This window comes from Pholis gunnellus, assembly GCF_910591455.1.
Source record: "Pholis gunnellus genome assembly, chromosome: 20".
Classification (NCBI taxonomy): Eukaryota; Metazoa; Chordata; class Actinopteri; order Perciformes; family Pholidae; genus Pholis; species Pholis gunnellus.
In genome coordinates this window covers 705,338-729,890 of record NC_136547.1, presented here as the reverse complement: position 1 = coordinate 729,890, position 24,553 = coordinate 705,338, and the positions used below count along the sequence as shown (strand labels likewise).

At 40.0% G+C, this 24,553-nt stretch overlaps 2 protein-coding genes across 5 annotated transcripts in view; both read right to left on the bottom strand.

Moving 5' to 3' along the window:
- Window positions 1-1,280: 1,280 nt before the first annotated feature.
- Window positions 1,281-8,696, bottom strand: LOC306711958 (tartrate-resistant acid phosphatase type 5-like). Its single transcript, XM_079181047.1, has 6 exons — window positions 8,318-8,696; window positions 7,752-7,942; window positions 6,033-6,160; window positions 5,101-5,292; window positions 3,457-3,604; window positions 1,281-2,240 (listed from the first exon to the last, which is right to left on the bottom strand). Exons 1-6 carry the CDS (start codon window positions 8,391-8,393, stop codon window positions 2,001-2,003), a joined length of 975 nt encoding a protein of 324 aa, XP_079037173.1. The 5' UTR covers window positions 8,394-8,696; the 3' UTR covers window positions 1,281-2,000.
- A 1,207-nt stretch (window positions 8,697-9,903) lies between these two features.
- Window positions 9,904-24,553, bottom strand: part of abcd3a (ATP-binding cassette, sub-family D (ALD), member 3a) — a 31,104-nt gene continuing 16,454 nt past the window's right edge. For all 4 annotated transcript variants that reach the window (XM_079181501.1, XM_079181500.1, XM_079181502.1 and 1 more), the window contains 15 exons: window positions 23,903-24,045; window positions 23,749-23,818; window positions 22,692-22,761; window positions 21,893-21,990; window positions 21,398-21,489; window positions 19,743-19,834; window positions 19,567-19,639; window positions 19,414-19,477; window positions 19,187-19,264; window positions 19,001-19,066; window positions 17,415-17,504; window positions 17,215-17,334; window positions 15,844-15,948; window positions 12,398-12,454; window positions 9,904-12,079 (listed from right to left, as the gene is read on the bottom strand). In XM_079181501.1, coding sequence (XP_079037627.1) covers window positions 12,002-12,079; window positions 12,398-12,454; window positions 15,844-15,948; window positions 17,215-17,334; window positions 17,415-17,504; window positions 19,001-19,066; window positions 19,187-19,264; window positions 19,414-19,477; window positions 19,567-19,639; window positions 19,743-19,834; window positions 21,398-21,489; window positions 21,893-21,990; window positions 22,692-22,761; window positions 23,749-23,818; window positions 23,903-24,045 — 1,296 coding nt within the window. In that variant the 3' untranslated portion in view covers window positions 9,904-12,001. The remainder of the gene's footprint in view (window positions 12,080-12,397; window positions 12,455-15,843; window positions 15,949-17,214; window positions 17,335-17,414; window positions 17,505-19,000; window positions 19,067-19,186; window positions 19,265-19,413; window positions 19,478-19,566; window positions 19,640-19,742; window positions 19,835-21,397; window positions 21,490-21,892; window positions 21,991-22,691; window positions 22,762-23,748; window positions 23,819-23,902; window positions 24,046-24,553) is intronic.

Below are 24,553 nucleotides of genomic sequence, written 5' to 3'. Positions count from 1 at the left end.
AAATTCCTGAAACAGTATTTTCTTAAGGCAAAGTATAATTGTATGCAGGTGAGAACAGGAGAAGAACTTACAATCACATATTAATTGCTGACTCTCCATGTTTAGAGTGTAAGAGTCAAGAATGAAGGCAGAAAATATAAATATATATATAAAATATATATTTATATATATATATAAATATAAATATATATATATAAAAATATATATTTATATATATATATATATATAAATATAAATATATATAGAGCAGCAACATCAAACAACACCAAAGTCACTATATAAAGTTGACTATCTGTGATGAATAAAGAACACAGATAGTGTTTTATAGTTTAGGAACCCATCCCTACCTTCAGGAACGTGACAACGTTAAAGCCTCTAGAGCCGGTGTTCAGTTTGTCCATTCTAAGCTGCTAAAGAAAACACAATTCTTAGTGCAGGTCATTATAAACTAATGAAAACATAGTTATGGATATTACATTACATTTCTGCCAATAAAGTCCCCAAAATGCTCTATTGTGGCTCTCAGCCTGAGTCAATCTCAGCCATTTACTGTCCTGTCTCCGTGGCTTCTTCACAACACAGCACCACTAGTTGGCACATAAAATAGATCCTAGAAAAGCAATCAAGGGACATGTTATTACTAGTAACATAGAATTTAGTATCATCATCAATATAACCGAAAATATACCATACTGGCAGTGTGGCAGTATAGCGGGAATACAACAGTAGATTAAAGAAGTGTTTTTCAACCTTTTCTGAGCCAGTGTAAATTTTTTACATTGAAAAGATCCCGCGGTACATCAACAACCAAAGGAATTATATAATGACACATTGTAGCACAATACAGCATATATGCTGACAATTTAATGACAAGTCTCTCAATGTGTTGATCCTTCCTCGGTGTGAAACCTGGACATGTTTAGATGAACACAAAGCTGATATCCTGGCAGAAACTGAAGAAAGACTCACACCAAGCTCTTCCTCAACAGCTCTCAGTCTCTCTCTGTTTATAGTTTTGTTGTCCAGGGCCCAGTTCAGAGTCTGCATCTTTCCTTTTCAAATATTTCTCCATCGCTGTTCATCTCCAACACATCATTTAATTCTACTGTTTTAAATGAACACGGTCTTTATTGCGCTACCTACTGCTGGCATGGAAGAGTATTTATTACTTGGCCAGCCACTATGTTGCAGCTCAGAGGCTCAATAATGGCAAATTATTTGCAGCAACTAAATATTTGTTTTGGACCAATTAAGTGAAATTGGAAAATTTCCCACGGCACACCCGACGATCTCTCACGGCACACTGGCGTGCCACGGCACAGTGGTTGAAAATCACTGGATTAAAGGACCAGATTGTATTTGACACTCACAATTCTTGTTACTAGGATCAATTCATTTTGGGTTTTGGTTTTTCAAGGGATTTGTAGTAAAGAAGAAAAATATAGAATACCACCAGTCGTATCCTTTAATGCAAACCAATAACAGCTGTTATTGCGCCACAAAGGTGGCAGTACACAGTGCTGCCAATGGTCTCAGACTATTCCACTGATCTGCTGCTGGCGTCAATGCAGCAAGAAATGTAGCAATGCACAATCAGTGAGGGGAGAAGATGTTGGTGAACAATACATGAGTTGGTGAAGCAGAGTAGGGATTTATGGCACAACAAGAAGGGAGAAGGGAAAGTCTGAAGAGGTACAACTCCAGCAACAGTTGTAGTATACAGGACAACTTTATTGTGGGACCAACGTTTTCGGCTTGTGGCCTTCATCCAGGTCATCATAAAACATATTCCAAATAAAATGTTTAAAGAAAATGTATGGATCAGAACATCTGTATATAATATAAAAGACCACCAATTATACATCCACACACATATCAGCCAATGGGGCACATAGATGGGCATATGGTCATGTAACTTCAGGCCAATCCCAAACTGGCAGAGAGACGAGGCGAGAGCCTAATAACTATTGCAGATCATATCTGTGGATTGATGAAAGGCATCAGACTGTGCGTGCTGGCAGCTCTGCCTGGTAAACACATTTCCCATCAGTCTGCATGAAACTGACCGTCATCTGATGCTCAGTGACCTGGAAGTAAGCCAGGCCTCCTGCTGTGTGGTTGACAGGACTGGAGTAGAGCTGCCAGCGAAGAGGAACACTTTCCCTGTGAGTGGTGGAAGGGTCACTGACAGCTCCACTCCCACTAACTACATACGAGCTCCCATCATCCTCTCTGATAAACTGTTGGAAGAGAGTAGACAGCGTCAAAATCATTTACGTTGTACTTGTATGTTGAGGCAACATTAAAGGAGAAACCAAACTGTAACACGATGGAAGAAGTAATTAGATACTTTGAGACAATGTCAACCTGCTCCGTGACAAGTTCTGTGTTCAAAACCACAGACAAAGAAATCCTCAGTCAACTTACACTCACTTTAGTGGATTTAATCAATTAGTTGATTAAATCAACAGATTCTCGACAAAGACTCACACAAAATCATCATTTTACATCTTTCGTATGACTCACGACAAATAAGTCTGAAAAAAGCATTCAAAATGACTAATTGTTTAATAGTCCAGTCAATCTAACTCAAAAAGGGGCCCAACCCAGGAGACATTGCATTAGTAACGTTTCATAGTTTTTATTGGTCCTAATACCCTCCTGTTGTTTTAAATGAAGATTGTTCCATATGTACATATGTACATACGTATATATACAGTATGTACATACGTACATACGTATATATACAGAAGTCTGTGGGCCTCAAGGTGTTAATCTTGTTAGCTGTTTGTGTGTTCATGTACTTGTCTTGTAATCACTTCATTACACAATAAAAACTAATGAAAACATTCAATCTGTGTGCTGATGCACATCATGGTTTTCATGAAAAAGAATTGTGCAGAAATCCCAATAATAATAATAAATTAGTTTCAGATTGACTGACCACAGATCGAGTGGACTATTAAGAGATATTAGCCGACTAAGACCAAAACAAACGATTATTCAACACACACACACACACACACACACACACACACACACACACACACACACACACACACACACACACACACACTTCATTAATACAATAGATGGGGCACTGGCATGTCCCTCCCTGGTCTTATAAATACAAACATATACCAAACATGTTCCTCTGACAACTTGGCTGGTCTTGAATTTCTGGGCTTGTGAAGATTTGAGGACCACAAAATGTGATCACATGCCAGCTTTGGACCAATCAGCAACAGGTAAATATTCTTTGTTGCACCTGCTAGCACATGTCTTTGGCCAACTGGTGCACATTTTAAAACGCCACAGAGGTGGAAAGAGATGCACTTGTGGTTAGTGACATCTGATAATGTCAATAATTGACAGACAATTGGATCAAATCATTGCTGAGCAGACACACACATGTACACACAATATTCTTTTTGTGACTTAGCATGCAGTACATACCTGCAAATCGTGATCATGGCCACACAGGTACACAGTGACTCTGTATTTCTTCAGTAAGGGCCTCAGTCTGTTTACTAGACAGGATGTTGGTCCATGATTGCCAATGGACCACACAGGATAATGACCAGCCACCACAACATAGTCTGACCTGGGAGGAGCCAAAGAACGTGTTCAGAGCTTAATCCAGAGAGACCAGCAAAACAAACGTATTGCTTCAAACTCTATGTTCTGTTTTTTAGAGATACTCAAGTGATCTGTGAAAATAAATGATAAAACAAAGTTGTTCAAAGAACAATTTACTGATAATCTTACATTTTAACTTTATTTAGAGCAACTTTGGGAAGATTTGATAAGATTAAGGAGCTTCAAAGTTATCGTGATGACATGTTTCGGTTTGTAGAAAACCCCATTGTGTGTTTTGCTTTCAGCCATCGATCACTGTCTTCTGCAGTGTTTATCTGGATAGACTGGTGAACACTTAGTGAACACTGCCACCTCCTGGATGAAATGTTTTTGTTCCATCTCAGGTTTACCTTGACCCCTCATCCATGTATTCAGATATACAGAGGATCTTGTGCTTTGTACTTACTGAACTGCCAGACATGTCAATTAGTATGCATCTCCACAAAAATGATGAAAACCAAATGAGGGAAGATCTTTTTGAAGAATGCTGTTCATTAACCCAGTAGAGTTCCACACAACTAGAATCTAGGACAAGGAGCGCCAAGGTTGTTCTGGAGGCTGGTGGTGGAACAACACACACTGAATGCTAGGTTTGCATTCATTTGTGTTGAAGTTATAACAATTTGTCATTGTAGAGAGAGAAAACGTGTTGCTCTGTGTTCAACTGTGGATCAAAAATGTGTCTGGTGCTCTTGAAGAAGAGGGAATAACATCTAATAAACTAAAACACTTTTTTATCGGAGCTAAATCAGCCAACATGTTTCAACCACTGTAGCTCTTTGTCAGGGCACTTAAACAAAACGGGTGTGGTCACAGCTTTTTCAGGACAAAAACTACTTTTAAGCAGAGTGTTACGTTTAGTGACTGCACTCAGTCTGCTTAATACATTGGACATGACCCCAGCCTGTCGAACTAAATCAGTCTCTTGGTCACACATACGTCGTATGGTGTTGGAATTGGCCAAATGTGATGTTTCCGTTGAGGTGCTGGGGGTGAAAAGATTGTGCCCTAAGGAGAGGGTTGTGTGAGGTTCTGCTCCTAAAGAGAATGGTATGTTACAGTTTCCTCAGCCCCCTTACACATATCTAAATCCCCAAAAATAATGCTGTGCTCAGAGCAGTCAATAGAGAGCCTAATATTGTGATTAATGGGGTTCAGATATTTATAAATAATCTAAAACTTCAGTCTCACTACCACCAAAAATTGATATTGGTAGTGGTAGATGGTGGTTGGTAGTGAGATGGTAATCAATATAGTGGCCATACTAAGGGATACACTGATAGAAAGGGTTAATAGGATTCAAAACAATATTTATTTTTAGAATTTAAAATCATATTTACATTTCGGTTGATGTTCTCTTTAATTTGTGTAACGTAAAGCCCAGTATTCTGGAGTCCAGCATAAACATGTTGTCTCTACACACTGTCTGACTTGTCTGTGCCAATGGTTCATATAGCTCACCTGCTGCTGGCCAGTTTAGACCTGATCCAGTTCCAGTGTTGATCTGCGTCTCTGGGGTTCTCTGGTCCTGAAGGCTGGGTTTGGTCGTAGGTGTTTCCACATAACACCACGGTGTCAATCATCAGGATGCTCACCGACACATTTGTGTGCGGGACAGTAAACTGGAGATCATAATAGAGACCTGGGTAATTCCTACAGACACAACACAGACTTAACAATATACTGATACAAATAAGGCAGCAGGGAGTGTGGCAACCCAGGGGACTTTTGACAAGAAACAATAAAAGTATTTTAATAAATAATTTAGGGGAAAGGAGGGGAGGTCAAATCTTTTTGTTCTGTTCCACTATCCTGTGGAGTAGAGCAAAGAGAGAGGGGAGTCTAGTGATCAACTCTGTGTTGAGCCCTCGTGTACCCAGTGGTTGGGGAGATCCGTTTGGTTTTGCCATGTGCCCAGTGGCTGCAACACCTGAACTGGATAAAACAACCCCGCTATCACCTTCCCCTACCTGAGCATGGGGATTTGCCCCCTGTGCTGGATGTGCTTGGCTGTTTCCCCTAGTTTGCCACAGGAGATGTAGAAAGATCACACAATCAAATATTTGATTTATTGTCACCTGAGTGGGGTGGGCGGAAATTATCAGTTTTTAAGCAAATGATCTTAATATAGATTAATAATCAATGACTGATATGAAACTGGTTAGACTTAAACTCAGGGCAGACGCCCCTCCATTACAAATCTCCCTGTAGAGTCCAAGCACCAAAGACTCTGTGAAGACTTTATCATCACATATCATCTGTTTATAATGAACTATTATCTTTTCTTCATCTGACTTGTCTCTCCTGATTGAAATGAGTGTAGGAGGGTTGATTATTTGTATTTCTGTCTGAAACTTTCCATCATAACCATGTTAGTATTGTTTGATAATTACCAGCGGTGGGACATGTCAGAGTAGGCCATCTGAGCTGAGATATTGCCCTTGTGGTCGTGGTTTCCAGCAATCAGGTACCATGGGATATCCAGCAGAGAGGGCTGGGAGAAGACCCTTTCAAATGTGTGCTGTGGATGAGAAACCGTTAAGACCTCATTGTGAATGTGATGCACAGGAGCTGTGCTTTTTCACAGTTGCTTACCACGTTTAAAATATGTGATTTAACTTGATCAAAAGGTTAAGAATCATGCTGCATTCCCAGCATGGAATGAATTGGACACATTGTTACTTTTGTTGCTCCTTAAATGATTTCTGTGATGAGTTTTTAAACAATAAATAATTAAAATAACAGAAACATATCTAATGTCGATCACAAACCATAAATCCAGACAGTAGTTTAACCTGTTAAATCCTTTATTTGCAAACACATTTCTTTCAATTTAGAAAAAACTGTATTGTAAGTGGGAAGGAAATAGTCCCTCACCAGCTTCTAGCCAGTGGAGTTCACTGGGGGTGAAACCTCCGGCAATGCTTGTGGTGTAAAGAATACACTACTAGTGATGTAGTCAATTAATAATGGAACTTGCTTACACATGAGCCCTGACACTTGCATTGCTGTTTTAAGTTTGCCTGTATACAGTAAACTGTATCTCTCCCTATCGAATAAACCACAAATGATTAAATATAGTCGTGTTCACTGCAGAGATTCTACTCCCAAAAACTAGATGAAAACGTAAATAGTAATTGGTGATATACGCACAGCAGTACAGGATATTATTGAAAGCTATTGACACTGTTCTGCAATCTTTAATGTTATAAACTTGGATTTCTATAACCGATTCCATTATTATGGATGTTTTGGGTTTTTTGCTTCAAGGAAAAAAATACACCGTAGTCAAATCCAACAGTCACTGAAATGTGACTAAAAGGTGTTTTGATAGGATCACTTTCAAGCGATTTTCTAAACTTTCACTTCAGACAATTCCATCAGACTTTTTCTCTCTCAGAAAATGTTGAGGACAAAAAAAAACATTGTGTTGGTTTTTGTTACAATTTGTGTGAGGTTGACCCACATTTTCAGATTAAATGTCTTGTTTATTGCTGGAGTTGTATCTCTTCAGACGTTTTCCCTTCTCCATGCAAGTTGAAACGATGCTGTTTTGCCAGAAATCCCTAATTCTACAATAAAGTTTACTGGGGCTACCAGGCCAAACCTGAAGCATAGCTGTGGTTGCAACTAGAGGTCTTAAGGGTCTACAATTCCAGACCTGGTTGGAGATCTACCCCAAACCGGACTTGCATGATTTCATTTTGAAAGACACAAAACTGATTTAAAAGGGAGGACATTCAAAACTGATCTGGAATAGACCAGATCCAAAGTAAGTTGACTTCAACAGACCAGTGAATATTATAACAACCGTGACAGACCTGAGATCTGCAGCAATACAACCACAGCCAACCAGACCTGGTTAGAATGAATATTTAAGTTGCAACTCTGTTTCCTCATCCTTAACAATGATGGTGTTAACCAGTGTCAACCTAGGAAATTAGTTCAAAAACTTTTTTTTACCACACAGCCAATATTTTTCATCCAGATGGTTATGAGTCTTTGAGGATTCTTTAGAACTGTACATTTTGTTAAACCATCTTCTTCATATGCTTCATCACCAAACATATCTCACTCTCCACAATGTGTGTGTGTTGGCTTTGGAAGCTGACCTTGAAGCGAGGGTCTTCTGCATTCTTGACACCACTGAAGTAGAAGTGATCTCCCAGGCTGAGTATGAAGTCCATTCCCCCAGTCTGGGCCAACCTGTCCACCTCTGCAGCAACAGCCTCCTCATGTGGAGTGTAGTATGGAGGGAAGGGAACACCTCCCCAGTCAGCGAGCCCAACAAAACGCAGAGCAGCTGCGAAGAATCACAACATTCCTCTGTCACTTCCTGTCTCACAGGTTACATTTTCAGTGCAGTAAGTGAAGTTTTCAACACATGCCTATGTTGGATTGCCCTCCTGGTAAAGAGACTGCCCTGATACTTCCTGAAAAACTGACATTGAAAACATCTTGTTTGAGATGAAATAAAAATGAAATGGGATATGTAGGGCCATATTCAGCCTAACATCATAAGTAGTGGTTATCATCTCCCTATGCTTTCCAATAAAATATCAACGATAAATATTAAGTTGATCTATGATCACGACTCCTCCTGTGGTTGCTGATAGCGTTCCACAGGGCCCGATCACAAAAAGTGAACCCTGTTACCACACTGTCGGCAGGACAGTACCTTGTTCCAGAGTTTGGGGCAGATTCCAGTAGTTTTGGAAGCAGAGCACCAACAGGACACACCTCAGACTGCCCATGACTCTTCAGCCCGACTACACACCAGTTCTTCTTTGTTTCAGCTCGGTTTAAAAGTGAAACTAACGTCTCTGCAGCTGAAAAATGACTTCCTGTATCAGGTCAGACAAGAAAAACAGGATATTGGCTGAGTTACTCACAGAATGCATTCATATCTTCGTCTCTACTCGTCATGTGGGTTTCATCGGACTTTGTCCCAGTGACAGCTGGGAGACTTAGTTTCTGCACTTAGATATTTTGTTGATATTGTGAGGAATTTAAGTTTTAAAGTGCTCCTAATTATGGATATTATGTGATACAGCATATTTACTTAGGAAGTCTGTGTGATGAGGTTAAGGAATGTGCTGGAGCGGGGGTTGTGCGAAGCGGCTGGGTGAGGTGTCAACAGGTCAAGAGTCAAGGAGGAGCTTATTGGTTTTCAGCCAATCATTGAGCTGATCGATGAACTAAGGAATGTTTCCTGACTCTTGCTTGAAGAAAGGGACTGAATCCCCTCCTGGCCATGGGGCAGCCATACCTGTCTGTCGTGTGACCCGGACTGGGCCTCACTTTCATGATATACAGTATATGTTTGTTTTGTTATTAATAGTGTGTTCAGTTTGCAACTGTTTATCTTCTGTAGTTATTAAATATCTTTTGATTTGATTATGACTCGAACCAGCTAGTTTTTGACTCTGCCTTGGAAGGACGACACAGCAGATGGCCGGCCTTTCTCTTTGTTCAAACCCGAACAATATCTTGTGCAACTCCCTGATTGGCAGAACATTTGATCACATCACATGTAGGGCTGTGATTTAATGCAGTGATTCGATTGCCTCTCATCGGCTCTCAACATGCCGACGGTTAGCCGGCATTTTACCGCTAAAGGATGCCAACAGGACTAACAGCACAAACAACGGCAAAAGTGCTGACAGAGCTCAGAGTGTACCTGAAGGGGGCGCTACGCTTCCATGACGATGCTGTTGGTTGGGACGGTGTTATGTAACCATCGTATGAGAGCAGTGCAGACAAACAACGTGCACTAAAACCATGGCGGGCCAAGGAGAGAGACTTTACTAACCCATCTTTACATGGATAATAGAGGTTTGCTGCTATATTAATGTTCTGAATAGCACCACTCTGTGCTCCACAGGTAAAGCTCTAACAGATCACTGCTTTAATCTGTCCACTTCCATATTGTGGCTGCTACCAGGTATTAGACCGTTTTAATAAACAATGACTGATCTAAGCGTTTTTCATGAAGATGGGGAAGAACTAGAGCTCTGACAAAGCACACCTTCATTAACACTTAATCACTTCAATGGTTGGATATTTCACAGAACAATTATTACCGTTTGACATACAGTCCCAGCTGCTTGTGTGAAGTTACAGGAGAGCACACCTTTGACACACATTAGAAGCCTTATCTGGATTACAACACTTCCATCGATCATTGACACACTTTATCTCTTTGTTTGTTGTCTCACACTCACTCAAGTCCAACGCCAAAAGAAGAAAGAAAGACCCTTTTCCATTACTCCAACAGCTTATTTTATTCAGAGTGAGATCATTGCAGCATTATCATCCATACAAAACCATGGTTACAGCTGAAGCTGCTTCTTCACTTCACAGAGGTGTTGAGTGATGCAGAGGGGCTGGGAAGGATCTGGTCTGCATATTAATGTACCAGTCATCAATTGACAAGTCATCATTACATTTAGAGCCAGTCCTCTCTTCATGGAGCTCGGGTAAAATCAGTCAACATAAATCTAACATTAACATACATTTTAATCCCAACTCCCAAGAAATATAAATTGAATTTTAACTGAATGAAAACAGCTTATTAACAAGATTAGAATCAGAAAATGACTAATAACTATGAATATTTGCTCTGTAATTTCACATATATTCAACAAACGGTTGTAAAGAAGTTGAACCCAGCTGAGTGACCAGAGAATATCATTCATGGTTGGACAACAAGCATGTGAACTCAACAGCCAATCAGATTCCCCTGTGTTCTGTTTCCTTTAGGACAGCCTTGCGTTGGTGAAGTACATCCCAACCATCAGTCTTACAGCTGTTATCTACGAGAACATAGTGGGGAAACACGCTGAATCATTCCATTAATGTTGGAACTGAAAATAAACTCAGAACTGTTCCCTCTTCATTAGAGCTTTCTAGCCATGTTCATTCATGAAATCATAATCATTAGTCTGCCTGTGACTTTGTGCATTAAAGCTCAGTCAGACCAGAGAGCACTGCTACATAAACTGTTCTCAGTTCATTTAGGGGAGCACTTTGAATCGACTGACTGCAGAGCATGCTGTCTCTATTATGGAGCAACATGCTTAGTGTGACAGCTTCCTCCTTGTTGTATGCTCCGGCATAATTCCAGTCCCACAAAGGTCAGCACTTCCACAACAGTTTGGTCAACAGAGCAAAATCACAAAATGTATCAAAGTTAAACTCTATGCAAAATGTCCTCTGCTCGCAAATCCCTGTTGCAGAGATTCAACCGAAATGAATTTATTTTGTTCCAAGTGTCACCATTTCAATGCAGGCCTCTCCGGGCGTCACACTACATATCATAGTCATCAGGGGCAATCACACAACAATTAGTCATTTATAATGTGTTAAAGGTGGAATGTTTAAAATGCAAAATCATGGGAGCCGAGTGCTGCCACTAGTACTGTGGGAATATACAGGTTCTCAGGTTTTTCTCATGTCTCTTCCAACTGGTGAGTTCATATTTTCAACACTCTTCTGAGAGACTGAGTTGATCGTGTTCCCTCTCAGTCAGACAGAAAAGAGTTCCACCAGTATGCTCGAGAGCACAAAACCTTCAACCAGCTGGGTCTGGAGTTGCCTCTGAAAACCTCTTTGTCTTGTACCTCCCTGGGTGGAGGACTTGTATTTGGTAGGCTCTTTATCATGTTAGGATTATGTCAGGATAACGGTCTTCCTTACTCCATGGGATATCTACGAGGCTTTTATCACCATTTGTCCTCGAGAACATGAGCCAGAAATGAACAGAGTGAAAATGACAGGAAGTAGCATCACATTTTTTGAACCAGTTTATCCTCAGCTAACTATGCTGTAACCGCTTGATACTTCGATGTGACAAGATAATCAACAGTTTCCTTTGTTATTTTAAGGCCCGACATCATTCCCAGCTGTGGAGAGGAACTTTAATGAGAACCAACAAGACAGCCAGGAGCATGACGTCCAGAAAGAATCCCGTTGTGAATACAAACGTTCATGTTATTCTGTGCAGGACACAGTTTACTGGGGGACAGGTTTCCTCAAAGACCACTGTGGTATCCAGCCTATCGCTACAAGCTAATCTCTGCTACTGATGTGAGACATATTGGCATGTGCAGAGATGATTCAAACAATGTAGCACATTTCCACCTTCACTGAAACACGTCTTGTGTGTAATACACAAGTTAGAGGTTGGCAATATAGGAACATGGTTAATTTTAATACCTGCAAACAAATTCATGATTAGACTAAAGTGATGATTTAAATAACAGAAGACAAAGGAAACATATGATCAAAAATGATTTTCTATAACCTCTATCTCAAGTGCAAATAATTAGTGGACTGGTTTCATCAGAGCAGTACATTCCAGTTATGAGCCAAACTCCACAGTCTCCTCTGTGATGGGCTTGAACTCGTAGTTTCCTCTCCCATCCATGTGGAGATAATACTTCATGACAGAATGAAACATACAAAGTCAGTGAGAGAGACACGAGACATCAGCAGCCAGTACAAACAAGCTAAAGCTTCTGACGTCTTCGGCACATATAATCCTACTTACATAAATAACACAAACTTGGTTTGTCACATACAATTATTCCATACAGTGAAAAGCTTAGTCATAATAATAGCCCATAACATAATTGAATGGGCAGCCCTGTTGTAACCTAACAAGTATTAATGTCTGATGATCATATGCTGTATGAGAGCTAATCTGCTGAGAGAAGGAAACTCAGTGATGAAAGTAAAGGTGGCTGTGAGAACGTACCTCGTGGTGCTTCCACAGAGACTTTCTATGGGACACAGTGAACAGGCTGATGCCCACCTGTGGATCAAAGAAACCAATTTAGATTTTGTTTTTGACCAACAGCGGACCCTCATTAACAGATCATTAACCTTTAAGCGACAAGATGCTGCGGTTGAAGTGCCTAACGAGCTCCTCAGCGTCAATGAGAACCGGTTACGTCATCATACACCTGGTATGAACAGGCAACTGAGTCGACAGCTGCCGTTAACAACTCTTCTTCTATTGATTCATCTATCAACTATTCTACTGATTCATTCATATTAATCAACGACACATTTTCCTCCAAAATAAAGTGACTGTCATGTATAGCTGTGCACGTAGCAGGTCTTCCTGTTTCTACTGAGGAGCAGTGTGTTTAAGCGTGTTCTCTGTATATTAGGTTACTTTGGGTTTTTGTTTAATTTCTCCAATGATCTAAATGCTCTTTTGACTGATTCATAATGACGTTTAATGTGTTGTGTTTGGAATCAGAGGTCATGGCAGCCTGGTTGGGTAGGGAACTATAAAATGATATTTTTTAATGAATCTGTTTGTCATTTTAGTGAAATATCATGATTTGTTTTTCCTGAAATTTAGCTCCAAGGCCCAGTTCAGAAAGTACTGCTCCAGCATGGTCAGGTGATGAGTAAGGTCATCTGTGAAAAGTAGGTATCTAACCTAATTCAATATATAAGTACATTGTTTGGACTGACGCTGCTCTACTGTGTTTGCGGTCTCAGTGGAATTTCTTTTGTCTTTTGGTTTGTTTGTACTGTAAAGAGTTTATGTTGTAGTGTTGGGTCATGTTGTCTTCTGCGTTCTCGGTCTGATAACTGAGAAGTGTTTTCTCATTTCTTTACATTCACTGTCAAACCATTTCTTCAGAAGTTTTTTGCTCTGTAAACAATGTAGCTTTTTGGAAGATTGTAAATGTCTTGCTTGTTACATTGTTGACTGTGTTTATTGGCTGCTTTAATTCATCAGAGTTCTCTCTGTAGCTCTCTCTCCTGAAGCTGAAGAGGGGCGAGTTCTGAATACCGTTTAGAACAGAAACGGGACACATGTTATACTTTTAAAGGAACACTGACATCTAGTGGGGAGCTTTCAGATGGCACGCAACTACATGACCGAGTTATTTTGGATTATATTAGTGCAAGGATCAATACTCTATCATATATCTTTTCATGACTAAATGATTGCTTTTAAATCATATAAAGTATTTTAAAAACAAATAAAAACAGGATTAGAAGTTATTTAGAATTGAGATAGAACTAAATATTGTTTCTAGTAACAACAGTTGTGTTATATTAAATCACTACATGAAGTCATAAATACTGGGAAAAAATATCTAAAACGTCAATAAAATTAAACATCCCCGAGTGAAGTTTATAAAAGATAATAAATAATGAAGAGCACAGACATTAGACAGTATCAGTCATTCCTCTGTCCTCCTGTCCACTTTGAGACATTAACAGGAACTAACTGATAAACAGTTGGAGACAGACAGACAGCTTCTGTTTCAGCCCGTTTGTAAAAAGAGAGCTTGCTGTGTTTGTGTAAACGTAGCGGCGGAGGATGAGAGCCGCCGATTAAATTAGGTTTCACTTGTGTTTACAGGTCATGCTTGTTGAACAGATGTATTGATAAAGTGTTGACTTTATACTAGCTGATGTTTTATTGCAGTAACTAACAATCGCAGTTGCCGTCAACTGGAGTAATCGTCACTTCACCTCTGTCTCTCTGCGTGTGTGTGTGTTTGACGGCGCTCAGCCCGACAGTGAAGTAACGTCAGTGCTTATCAACGCTCCGATCTTTAATCGTTTAGCACCGGGCCGTTTAATACAGAGATTTCTTTAGGAAATCATTAACTGTCATATCTTCACATCATGTCTCGTTTGTACTAACCACAACCTTTGTAACATTTTTTAACACATCATGAACTCTGTCCCATGTTTATACAAATTATCAGTTATGTAAGATTGATATCCGGTTAATCCAAAGACGAGGATTCTAACCAATTAAATGTAGTTATACAATGGTGACTGGGTCGCCCACTTAGTGTCAAAAAGAAAAACTGCGAGCGAGCGAGCAGGTGAAAGTGAAGAACCGTGATAGTAGTCGCGCGCCAGAGGACGCCCCGCGCCCTCAAAGCATGGTTTTCTCCTCGCAGGCTGCAATTTTGCTTGCGCGCGGCGTGATGTGAAAGCACTCGTCAAAGTAATATACGCGCACTGCTGTTTAATTTGCACGCGCGGGACCTCTACACACACGCGTGGATCTTATTTGCGGTCTTGGACTTTGACAGTGATTTGCCTTCATACTAGTGCTATTTTTAGAACATGCCTTGCGTAACTCACGAGGTCCCTGTGGGCGACCAGGGCACCGTCTTGACTACCCCTACCCTAAATGTTACACAGTTCCTTTAAAACACACAAAGAAAAGGGTCAAAATTCCTATTGTCAGTTAACGATTAATTACAAACATCCTCAAAGACTTGCATACAGTGGCAGCCTCAAATGACCTCTAACATGACAATGTTGGTGTACCACTGTGCACAAGAAGATTGTATGGACTGCTTCATCACACTAAACCCAAGAGAAAAGTCTGACATCTACAAATGGTGAACACTGCCGTTTTAGTTCATGGTGAAGTACGAGAATAAGACTAGTTCTACTTTCTGTGGTAAGCTACCCCTGACTCAACGCGATAGAGGATGCTGCACCAATAAAGACCCAACGGCGGCAGGACTTTTTACTCCGACACAACCCGCCAGTAGAGCTGCTGTATGTGTGACCGATCTGTGTCTTCTGACTGCTGCTGCTCGTAAAGACACCACCTCTGCGTGTGAGTGAGATGTATATTGGCTCAGTGAGGCGGCCTGTACCTTTTGTTTGAATGCATTTGTCTATCATATGTGTATGCTTCTGTATGGGCTTATATTAACTAAATTACTTTTATTTGGTGCAGCAACAGCCATAAAGTTAAACTGCAGTCATGACTCCAAATGAAGCATGACGGATGTTTGTCCAGATTAAAAAACCTGTGATTAAACTTGCACCAGCACTACATTATTAAAGCCTGCAGAATCGCTGTATAAGCTCTCATGTTATTCGTCCTTTTAAACTAATTTAGTAATTACTAAATCATTTCTTTAGTAATGCAAAATAACTGATAAAATTATCATTTAAGAACCAATCCGATAAGGAGTACTGATAAGAGTAGTGGAGTTATACTACTGAGGGGTTTTCAAACAGGATATTAAAAGAAATCAGCCTGTTGTCTGTAGCTGCCAGAGGCATTTAGCTTTGGTTTGTGTATTGGCTAACAGAGAACCAGGAAGTAAAAACAACATTAGGTAATAGGGAGGTTATCTGAAATGAAACACAGAAGTACTGTATTTGTGTGCATGATGTGTTGTTGGGTCGCACCGTCCTGCAGTGGCTGTAGATGAAATCCTCCACATCTACACTCACTGCACTGGTGCACTCGTCCAGAATGGCAAACTGGGGCTTGTGGTAGAACAGCCTGGCCATCTACATACATAAAGAGACACAGACACACTCATCATTTGCTACCAATAAAGACACTACTAAATGGAAAGTAAAAGAATGCCATGTATACAGCCTCAACATCAAGTCCAGTATTTCTCTGTGCTGACCGATCGAAGGGCCCATAAGACTCTTCTTAAACCAGACGATAGGCCAGCAGTAGTGGTGTAACGGACCACTGCTGATCCTCCTCGTGGTTCATAATACACAGTTTAACAGGAACCATCTCAGTGTGAAATACAGTTTCACTGACAATCGTCATCGGTCAATATTCAGTCCAATATGCGATCAGGACATCATTCACGCTTTTCTAGTCGTCGATCTATTATAATGTTAATAACATTACAAAGAAATAATCAGTGTTTAAGTTGACATAATGAGAGCTAGTAACTAGGTTCAGGCTCTGTTCAGTGAAAATGAGTATTGGGTGAAGGTAAATTACAAAGTTATCATGATGTGTTCACATGTAATCTGTAAAATGTATTGTTAGTGAGAAACTTGAATAAATCTAGTTGTTTGAAGGACTTAAATAGATATTAAAGATGAATTATGATCTGTTTACAGTAGATCTAAGCAGATTATAATACATCATTATTATTTTTTTTGTTTTAATCCATAAAAATACAATCTTTTATTTCCTTATCATTTGAATTGTGTCTTTATGAAGAAAAGATTACTATAACAAAGAAATTATAACATTTTGAATTGTTGATGGTTTACTGACTTCAGAGCATTGAAATGATTTTTGGAACGGTGGACAAAATAAAAAGTCTGGATCCTTGTAGACCAGCTGCTATAGTCCAACAACAAAGATCTGCATCTGACAATATGGATAATCAATGATCGGTATTTTGTATCAGCGGCACAATCGTGATCCGGATCTCTAAAAGCGATACTTCCCTTTTTGCTTCTGTGCCGATCTGATCCGTGATACGATCCGAAACGTGACTTGTATGATCCTTTGCGCCACAAGTGTTGAGACTTTTGACCATCAGATTAAATGATGGTGCACAGTGTTCTTCAAGTGTTCTTCAGTGGCCTACTTTCACTGGGACAGGTTTTCTTTGAAAGAAATGACTAACTACAAGCTACTTTGACATGATACATGGTAGGTGTGAGCATGAGCAGGGAGAGGCTCACACCAACCTGACTGAGCAGGATAATCACTTTAGAAAATGGATGCATGGTCTGTCTCGTGTGTGTGATGTAAATCAATCTGTCGTGTTTCCTGTACAACTAGTGAGTCCTTACAGCCATCCTCTGCTTCTCTCCTCCACTGAGGACATCCATCCAGTCCTGGACCGAGTCCCAGCTACCCTCCCTGTCCAGGATGTGACCCAGCTGGACGTTGTCGAGATACTCTTTCAATACCTGGACACACAGACGAGATGATGTAAGTAATTACAAACGCACACAGACAATGAGTGTGTGGGAAATGTGTAGTGTCTCACATGGTCAGAGATGCCTTTCCTTCGCTGGTCTTCATAGGTGTCGGGGTAAATGACTTGGTCCCTCAGAGAACCCAGAGTCATGTAAGGTCTCTGGACAAACACAACAGTTTGGAATAAATTATTCAAAAATAAAAATTGTAGTTTTTTAAATTTAGTCTGAGTCATTGAACTGAGCATGTTTAAACGTTACTGTGAGATGTTCTACTCCTACATTTTCAGGTATACCATTTCACTTGTTTTAATCCTTACACCAGGGTTTGATTGTTGAGATATACATTTTGCAGACTGCCATGTAAACAATATATTTATGAATATATGCATTTTATATCAGCCATATGGGTGTCAATGTAATTATTAGCTAATACAAAGACCATAAATGTGTTATTGGCTGCAGTTCAGTAAATATTTAATCTTTTCTTTATAGTTCAATTATAGTGTTTGTTTATATTTTTAATATCAATATATAGCAGTGGTGGGCCGTCGGGGCCAGCAAGGCCTTCTCTGCTGGACTAGGCAGAATCACAAAGTTATAGCTATTTTATAATTTAAGAATTTTTCATAAATACTATAATAATGTATTGTAATTTTTTTATTTTCTCATTGCACAGCGACTGTCTTCCTCAGTTGCTCTGCTTCCAGTGCAGCTTGTTTTAAGTAGAGCTTTTATCCAATCAGATTTCAACTCTGTCTCTAGGTAGAAGAGAGCAGACTCACAAGTGAATCCATGTGCAGTTTAAGTGAATGGGGACGATATTGTTGATTGTCATAGTGTTCAACCAATCAGATCTTTAGTTTGACATGTTGGGCGTATTCTTTGACGTGCCAGAGCTGCTAGCTGGCCTACAAGTACGTGATTGGTCAGTGGGCTAGCGTGACATGTTGGGCGGTGATAATCCCAATATCTGCTGCCTCTGTGGAGCGGATATTTTCAGCCCTCAAATGCATTAAAACCTATTCAAGAAATACAGAGAGGCTCGACTGTCTTCACTGGCATCCATGAATTGAGAAGGACTTCTTTATAGATGAAACTCTTTATTAACAAAGAAAGGAGGATGGACTTTGTCCTTAAGTGAACAGCAGCTTTGGTAAGTGAACTGCTTTTGTTTTTATATCTGCAGTAGCTTTAAGATGCTTGTTTATATATTATTATTTGTACAACTTGTTTTTATGAATAGGGATTTGTCTATGGTGTCGTTTTCATGATATGGTTAATATTGTTCCCTTTCATGTGAATAATATTTGAATGGCCCGTGCTCTTTAGTGTGCGGTGGAATACGTGTTTTAGGTCCGCAGTTTTTTTTAATGCATTGTTCGTAAATGACGCAGCATCTCGCCATGTGCGTATTCATGTATCTGCTTCATTTTTACATAAAATAAATAATAACCGTAGCTGTGGCATCATAATTAGGTTATTAGGAGGTGGTTCAGCTGCAGTAGGACAGCAGTAAAGGCCCAGGTATTAAATGCACGGCCCACCACTGATATATAGACAATATTATGTGTATATCATTCATAAAAACAGTACACCAAGTACCAAGTTGCTGCCAAAAGTCTGAGTTGGAAGAAAACAGGAAACACTCATTTACCTGTGGAACATAGAAGAGCTTCCCTCTCTCAGGTTTGGTCAGTTGTCCTCCAAACAGAGGCCACAGCTTTCAAAAGACATGATTGATTTTTTTATGCCACACATGCAGAACATAATGTACAATATTTTACAGACCAAATCCATTAAGTGTGCTTCCCAAGAGGCCAGTTAAGTGAAGGTTTCTCACCTCTCCGAGCACTCTGAACAGAGAACTCTTTCCACAGCCGTTGGGTCCACACACAAGAACATTGGTGCCAGACCTCACCTACAGAAGACACAGAAACACTGAGATGTTGGACTACAATACAACAAAATCAAATGTGGTTTATTTTCAACAACTTCATTCATTTGTTCATCCAGTCAATCATAGTTAGCCTGTCTGGATGAGATATATCAATGAAGGATGAGCTTTACCTCAAATGTGAGGTCTCTGATCAAAATGTCTCCGTTGGGTGTTGCGAGGGGTGCATGGTCAAATCTGCAAAATGAATAAATAAAATGTTGCTTTAAACCAGAGCTCTTGAAAAAAAACTAAAAAATATGCCAAGAGCAGAATAAGAGACCTACTTGATGAGGTTATCTCTGTTGATAATTTGACCACTCCCAGGCACCAGTACGAGTTTCTCTGAAGTGTCAGATTCTAAAGTGAATGAAATAAACCAAAAATGTGTTCAATGGTTTGGCTGCACAGCTCCGGTTATCCGAAACGAGAACTCATTTCGGTCACATTTTTGGATGTGTACCCTTCTCCTGCTGGGACACCATGGTGCGTTCATATTTGCCAGCATTCAGCTCCTTTAAGACTTTCATCAGTTCAGTGATACGAGATGTAAATCTGTGGAGGACATAGTTAGGCATGATCAAAAAATACAAATATTTGAATTCATCAGAACAGATCCCAGCTCCGTCTCATTTGGAAGGAAGTGTAATATTTCATCATTTCCTTCCTAGGTTGTAGTATTTCCATTCAAAGGCTAATGTGCATGGGCTGTAGCTGCTGCACTCTCCTTACAGAGCTGGTCATGTTTTGATGGAACAGCTTGCATCTCTGAAGCGTGAAATTCACTTTTAAATGTACAAATGGCTGCATTATTATTGCAGCTTGCCTTAAAAAAAACATTACATTTCATTTGTTAATGCCTTTACCTCACACAAACAGACAAAAACACTTTGTGTTTGTAATTAGCGAGGGAGACAGAATAAATCCTTCTGTATTTAATGCTCTGTGTTTTTAATGTCGCCAAAGTTGAGCTGGTGCGGGATCAGTATTAACTAGATAGAGGCTCTATAGCTCTGCTGGGGGACTTTAACGCTGAGATGGCCAACAAGGGAGAAACCCTGCCAGATTGGAACCCCAATGGGGCTTTTTTGTTGACTTCTGTGAGAGTCATAAATTGTCCATAACAATAAAACACCCTCGGCCAAAGTTTAAATCAACTTAGTGGATGCATCATCAGATCTGCCGCCGTATGTCTTGGACACTCGTGTGGAGCAGAGCTGTCAGAAATCACATTTAATATTGTTATGTTTAATGGAAATGACACAATTTAGTCAACAGCAAGGAGGATACTTTCAGGCAATCTCCCTCCAGCCTGCTGCAACCTTATTTGTTTGTTTTTTGTAGGGAAATGCAGATGAATCCTCATTTCAACTTGACAGCCATCTTGTCCACTTTCACACAAGAGACAGGAATGAATACAAAAATGTGTCGGACTAAAGAAAGAGAAGATGGTGAAGGGGTTCGGGTGGTAGCTCGGTGGAAGTGTGGTCAGCAGAGTATGGAGACGTTACCAGGAAAGTGGGCAGTACAGCGTATGACAGTACCTAAACATGACGTCATCGCCTTGTGTCGTCAAAATTGCAGGAGTCCAGCTCAATCCTTGGAAATTGACTTCCACTGTGCTACCAGACTTCACTTATCCAACCAGACTGTTAGGAATCAACACCATGACGATGGTATGAGAGCAACAGGACTGGTTACAAGCCCCATTCTCACTGCAGAACACCACAATGGCAACTTCGGCACTGGAGGTCGGTAGATTTCATTGATTCTAGCCAATAACTCAAGAGTTCAGAATGCAAGCTGCATACTGAAAACTAAACTATGTACTTTAAACTGAATGAATGAAGAGGCTAAATGAAGAATGAACAGAGCTTTAACAGGGAAATCTAAAGAGTGATCCGTATGAGAGACAGCAGAAAGAGATTCAAGATCACTCTAATCCAAGAGCAGAGCAAAGCTTTTAGGAGAGCTACAAACAAGTGGATTCATCCTATCGAAATGGCTACTCAGTTTTATAGGACATTCAGATAGATGGACCAATGAGCTTTTTATATATCAGTTTCAACTTTTTATGATTCTATATTCATCTTTTCTGTGCTATTCTGGAACACTCACCCTGAGAGACGGGTCATCTCTCGGCCAGCCAGTACTATCCTGCCCAGGGCCTGGGACAGTCTCAGGAGCATCCTCCCACTCTGGTAGTAGTCCTACAGGCAAAACAGGTCCCATCCCATTAAACCTCAGAGCCCCAACACATCATTGCAAAGCATTATATGGGTTTTTCTACCAGTTTCTTCATTTTACAATGACATTATTGTAATAAGATATGTTTATTATTGTCAAAATGACCTCATTGCTGTGTCTATGCAGTTGTGTGCACTGTATTGTTGGACAAGCATTGACATGCAAGGCCAGATGTCCATCAATTCCATTCAAAGTCAAAACTGATGTCTTAGAATAACCTTTTTTGGAAAGCATTCCAGTTTTTGACCCTTTTAAATGATTCTATTTTCAAGTTTTGTTTTACCACACACGTGTGTGTGTGTGTGTGTGTGTGTGTGTGTGTGTGTGTGTGTGTGTGTGTGTGTGTGTGTGTGTGATTTCTCTGACCTCAAGCAGCTCAGAGTGTGTGCTGTGCAGGTGTCGAGGGTGTGACGAGCTGAGGAATGGCCGGCTAACCACCAGGTAACCTACTACAGTGGCCAAGTCTGCACAGGAACAGCATGTGGACATATAAGAAACAGAGAATGAAGACACACAATTATGTTTTTGAGTGGGCCTAATTGTATAAATATGGTTCTCAAATACATTCTATTGCTTAAACACAAATTCTACCAAATTCCTGTCATTTGGTGACAAGGATGTTGAATATGACAATAATTAGACATTTATTGTCATATTTATGCTATAAAATGTTTGATGTCCTTTTAAAGCACTGAAACAGAGACAAGTCTTGTCTTTACTACCTGTAGTTAAGGATTACATTTTCATAGTCGGCATGATAAATGGACCAGATTATTTTAACGCCTCTGCATTCATGATATTTAAACAGTGCAAATACATAAAATGTTATATTTCTAACATGTTCTATATTTAACACCACAGGAGCCTTACTAAAATTAAGCGATTTATTCATAGTCAATAATTGGAAATATTAATTGGGTATACATAACACACATTTAAATATCACAGAAAAATCGAATCCAGTTGCAGAAAATACATTAAACTAATGTGTTTATTTATTTTGATGTATTTATACATTAGTTTTTGTTTGCTCATCATTTTGTCCTGATACTTGATATGAATTATTATTATTATTGTTGTTACCAGTCACATCCGATACAGCAAGGAACATTAATAAACATCAGGGATACGACCTAAATATTGTGAATTAAAGAGATCTACTTACACTTGGCAATTATGCTGTCCACAAATCCCATAGAGAAGCGAAAGAAGATAAAGTTATGCAAGTGGTCCACCTGGAAGACAAAACACAAATATGTTCGGAAGTTCGGAAAACACAGAGATGCGGACTAGCACAGACTTTGTTTCCACTGTGTAGAAATACATTTTAGAAACAAGTTGTGTTTCTCTGTAAACACACCACTGTCTCATTCCTCTTGCAGCCTGTGCAGCCAGAGCTACTGTGGTACAGGTTTGAAGCAACATGAAATGTTGTTGTTGATGAAATGGTTGAAAGACAGAGGACTTGACCAGCTAGTCATAGACCTAAGGCCTGTAGTATGAAGCAGGATTTAGGGTTACCACGGTACTGTACTTCTCACAGGGGTGGATAGCCATGGTTACATGGTTCTCTCTCTCATCATATTTTCACTTAACTGTGTCAGCTTCTTGAAACTTTTGTTGCCAGTGCGACATGTCGGAGAAGGCATTGCTTTACCGTTATAGTCCAATCAATTGTACTCTAGATGCTTTTAGCTTGCATTAGGACTTTATTTACAACTTCCTCGTAGTTGTCTAAAAGTTTGCTCTTCATTTGTAAAATGTGCCACTCTGCTGACAGTAGAAATGTTTGTGATTGGTAATATGATGCAAACAGTCATTTATGTGAATGTGCTCATAGCTGGGTTGACTTACTCAGTTTAAAACCATCGTTGGGTGAAAGCTGAGCATGATTGCAGTTGTTATGGTTTGTGAGGTCAGATAACAAAAAGACATCCTGGGTATGTTGAACTTGCTGCGTAGCACAAGCCTCTGGTTGATACCAAATGACAACAAAGCACTGCTGCTGCAGTGTGAATCCTTTGTTTTCCAGTGGTTTAACTTCTCACTTGCTCCAGTGATGTACAGGTAAACTCCAGGAATCCATAACATGGTGTGGTTACAGGTGCAACAAACTCATTCTTGACCACACCAGTCAAGAGGTGATACTATAAATGATTAATGCAGTCCCTTTGGGGAGAATATTCTAACTTTGTGGGAAATACTGCTAAACTGTTACCCACCAGTTTCTTGAATGTGGCATAAATGGTCTGCTTTTCCCTGGTGTTCCCATTGTAGAAAGCAATCTCCTCACTATAGGGAAAGAACAACATCAATGCACTGTTACAGTAAACAGCTGTGCAGCAATAGCTTTTGAGCAGTTGACGCTGTGTTTACCTATTGGTAATGAGGCGAGAGTTGACGAAGCGGTACTCTCCCTCGTACCGCTGCTCGGTGACCGTCATCTTGCCTATGGGCCTTCTCAGTCTGGTCAGGAAGAGTCCTGAGATCATTAGGTAGGTCATCATGATGGTTGGGCCCTAGGTGGACACAACAAAGTCACTTCATGTTTAGCAGCTTATTTTTACATATAGCTTTTACAGTTCTTGTAGGATCGGCACAGTTGATTGACGTTCAGTGTCATTTTGGCAATCCACTGATCCGTTTACCATCTCCTAGTCTGTGCATACCTATTCTGAAAATTCAGACATCCGGACTGTAGCAACAGCTCGTAAAACTTTTATTATCATTATTACCGTTTGCTCACACCATTAGTTCTGCTGTTTTTTGTATTTATTTGAGTTGTCTCTGGGGGATACGAGATGAAGCCATACAGGCTAACTTTCATCTGCAGGTCGATGACAGAGATTCTATACACAAGTAAAATATCTGAAAATGTCATCATGTTTTCCCAGTTAAAAAAAAATAAAAATCATACAGAAGAAAGATTTTACAATGATGTGAAGTTGACTTTTCTACTGATTTGAATGTGGCCCACCTGTCTGTGTCCAGCTGGTAAGACAGTAGTTCATGTGTGAGAGAATCATG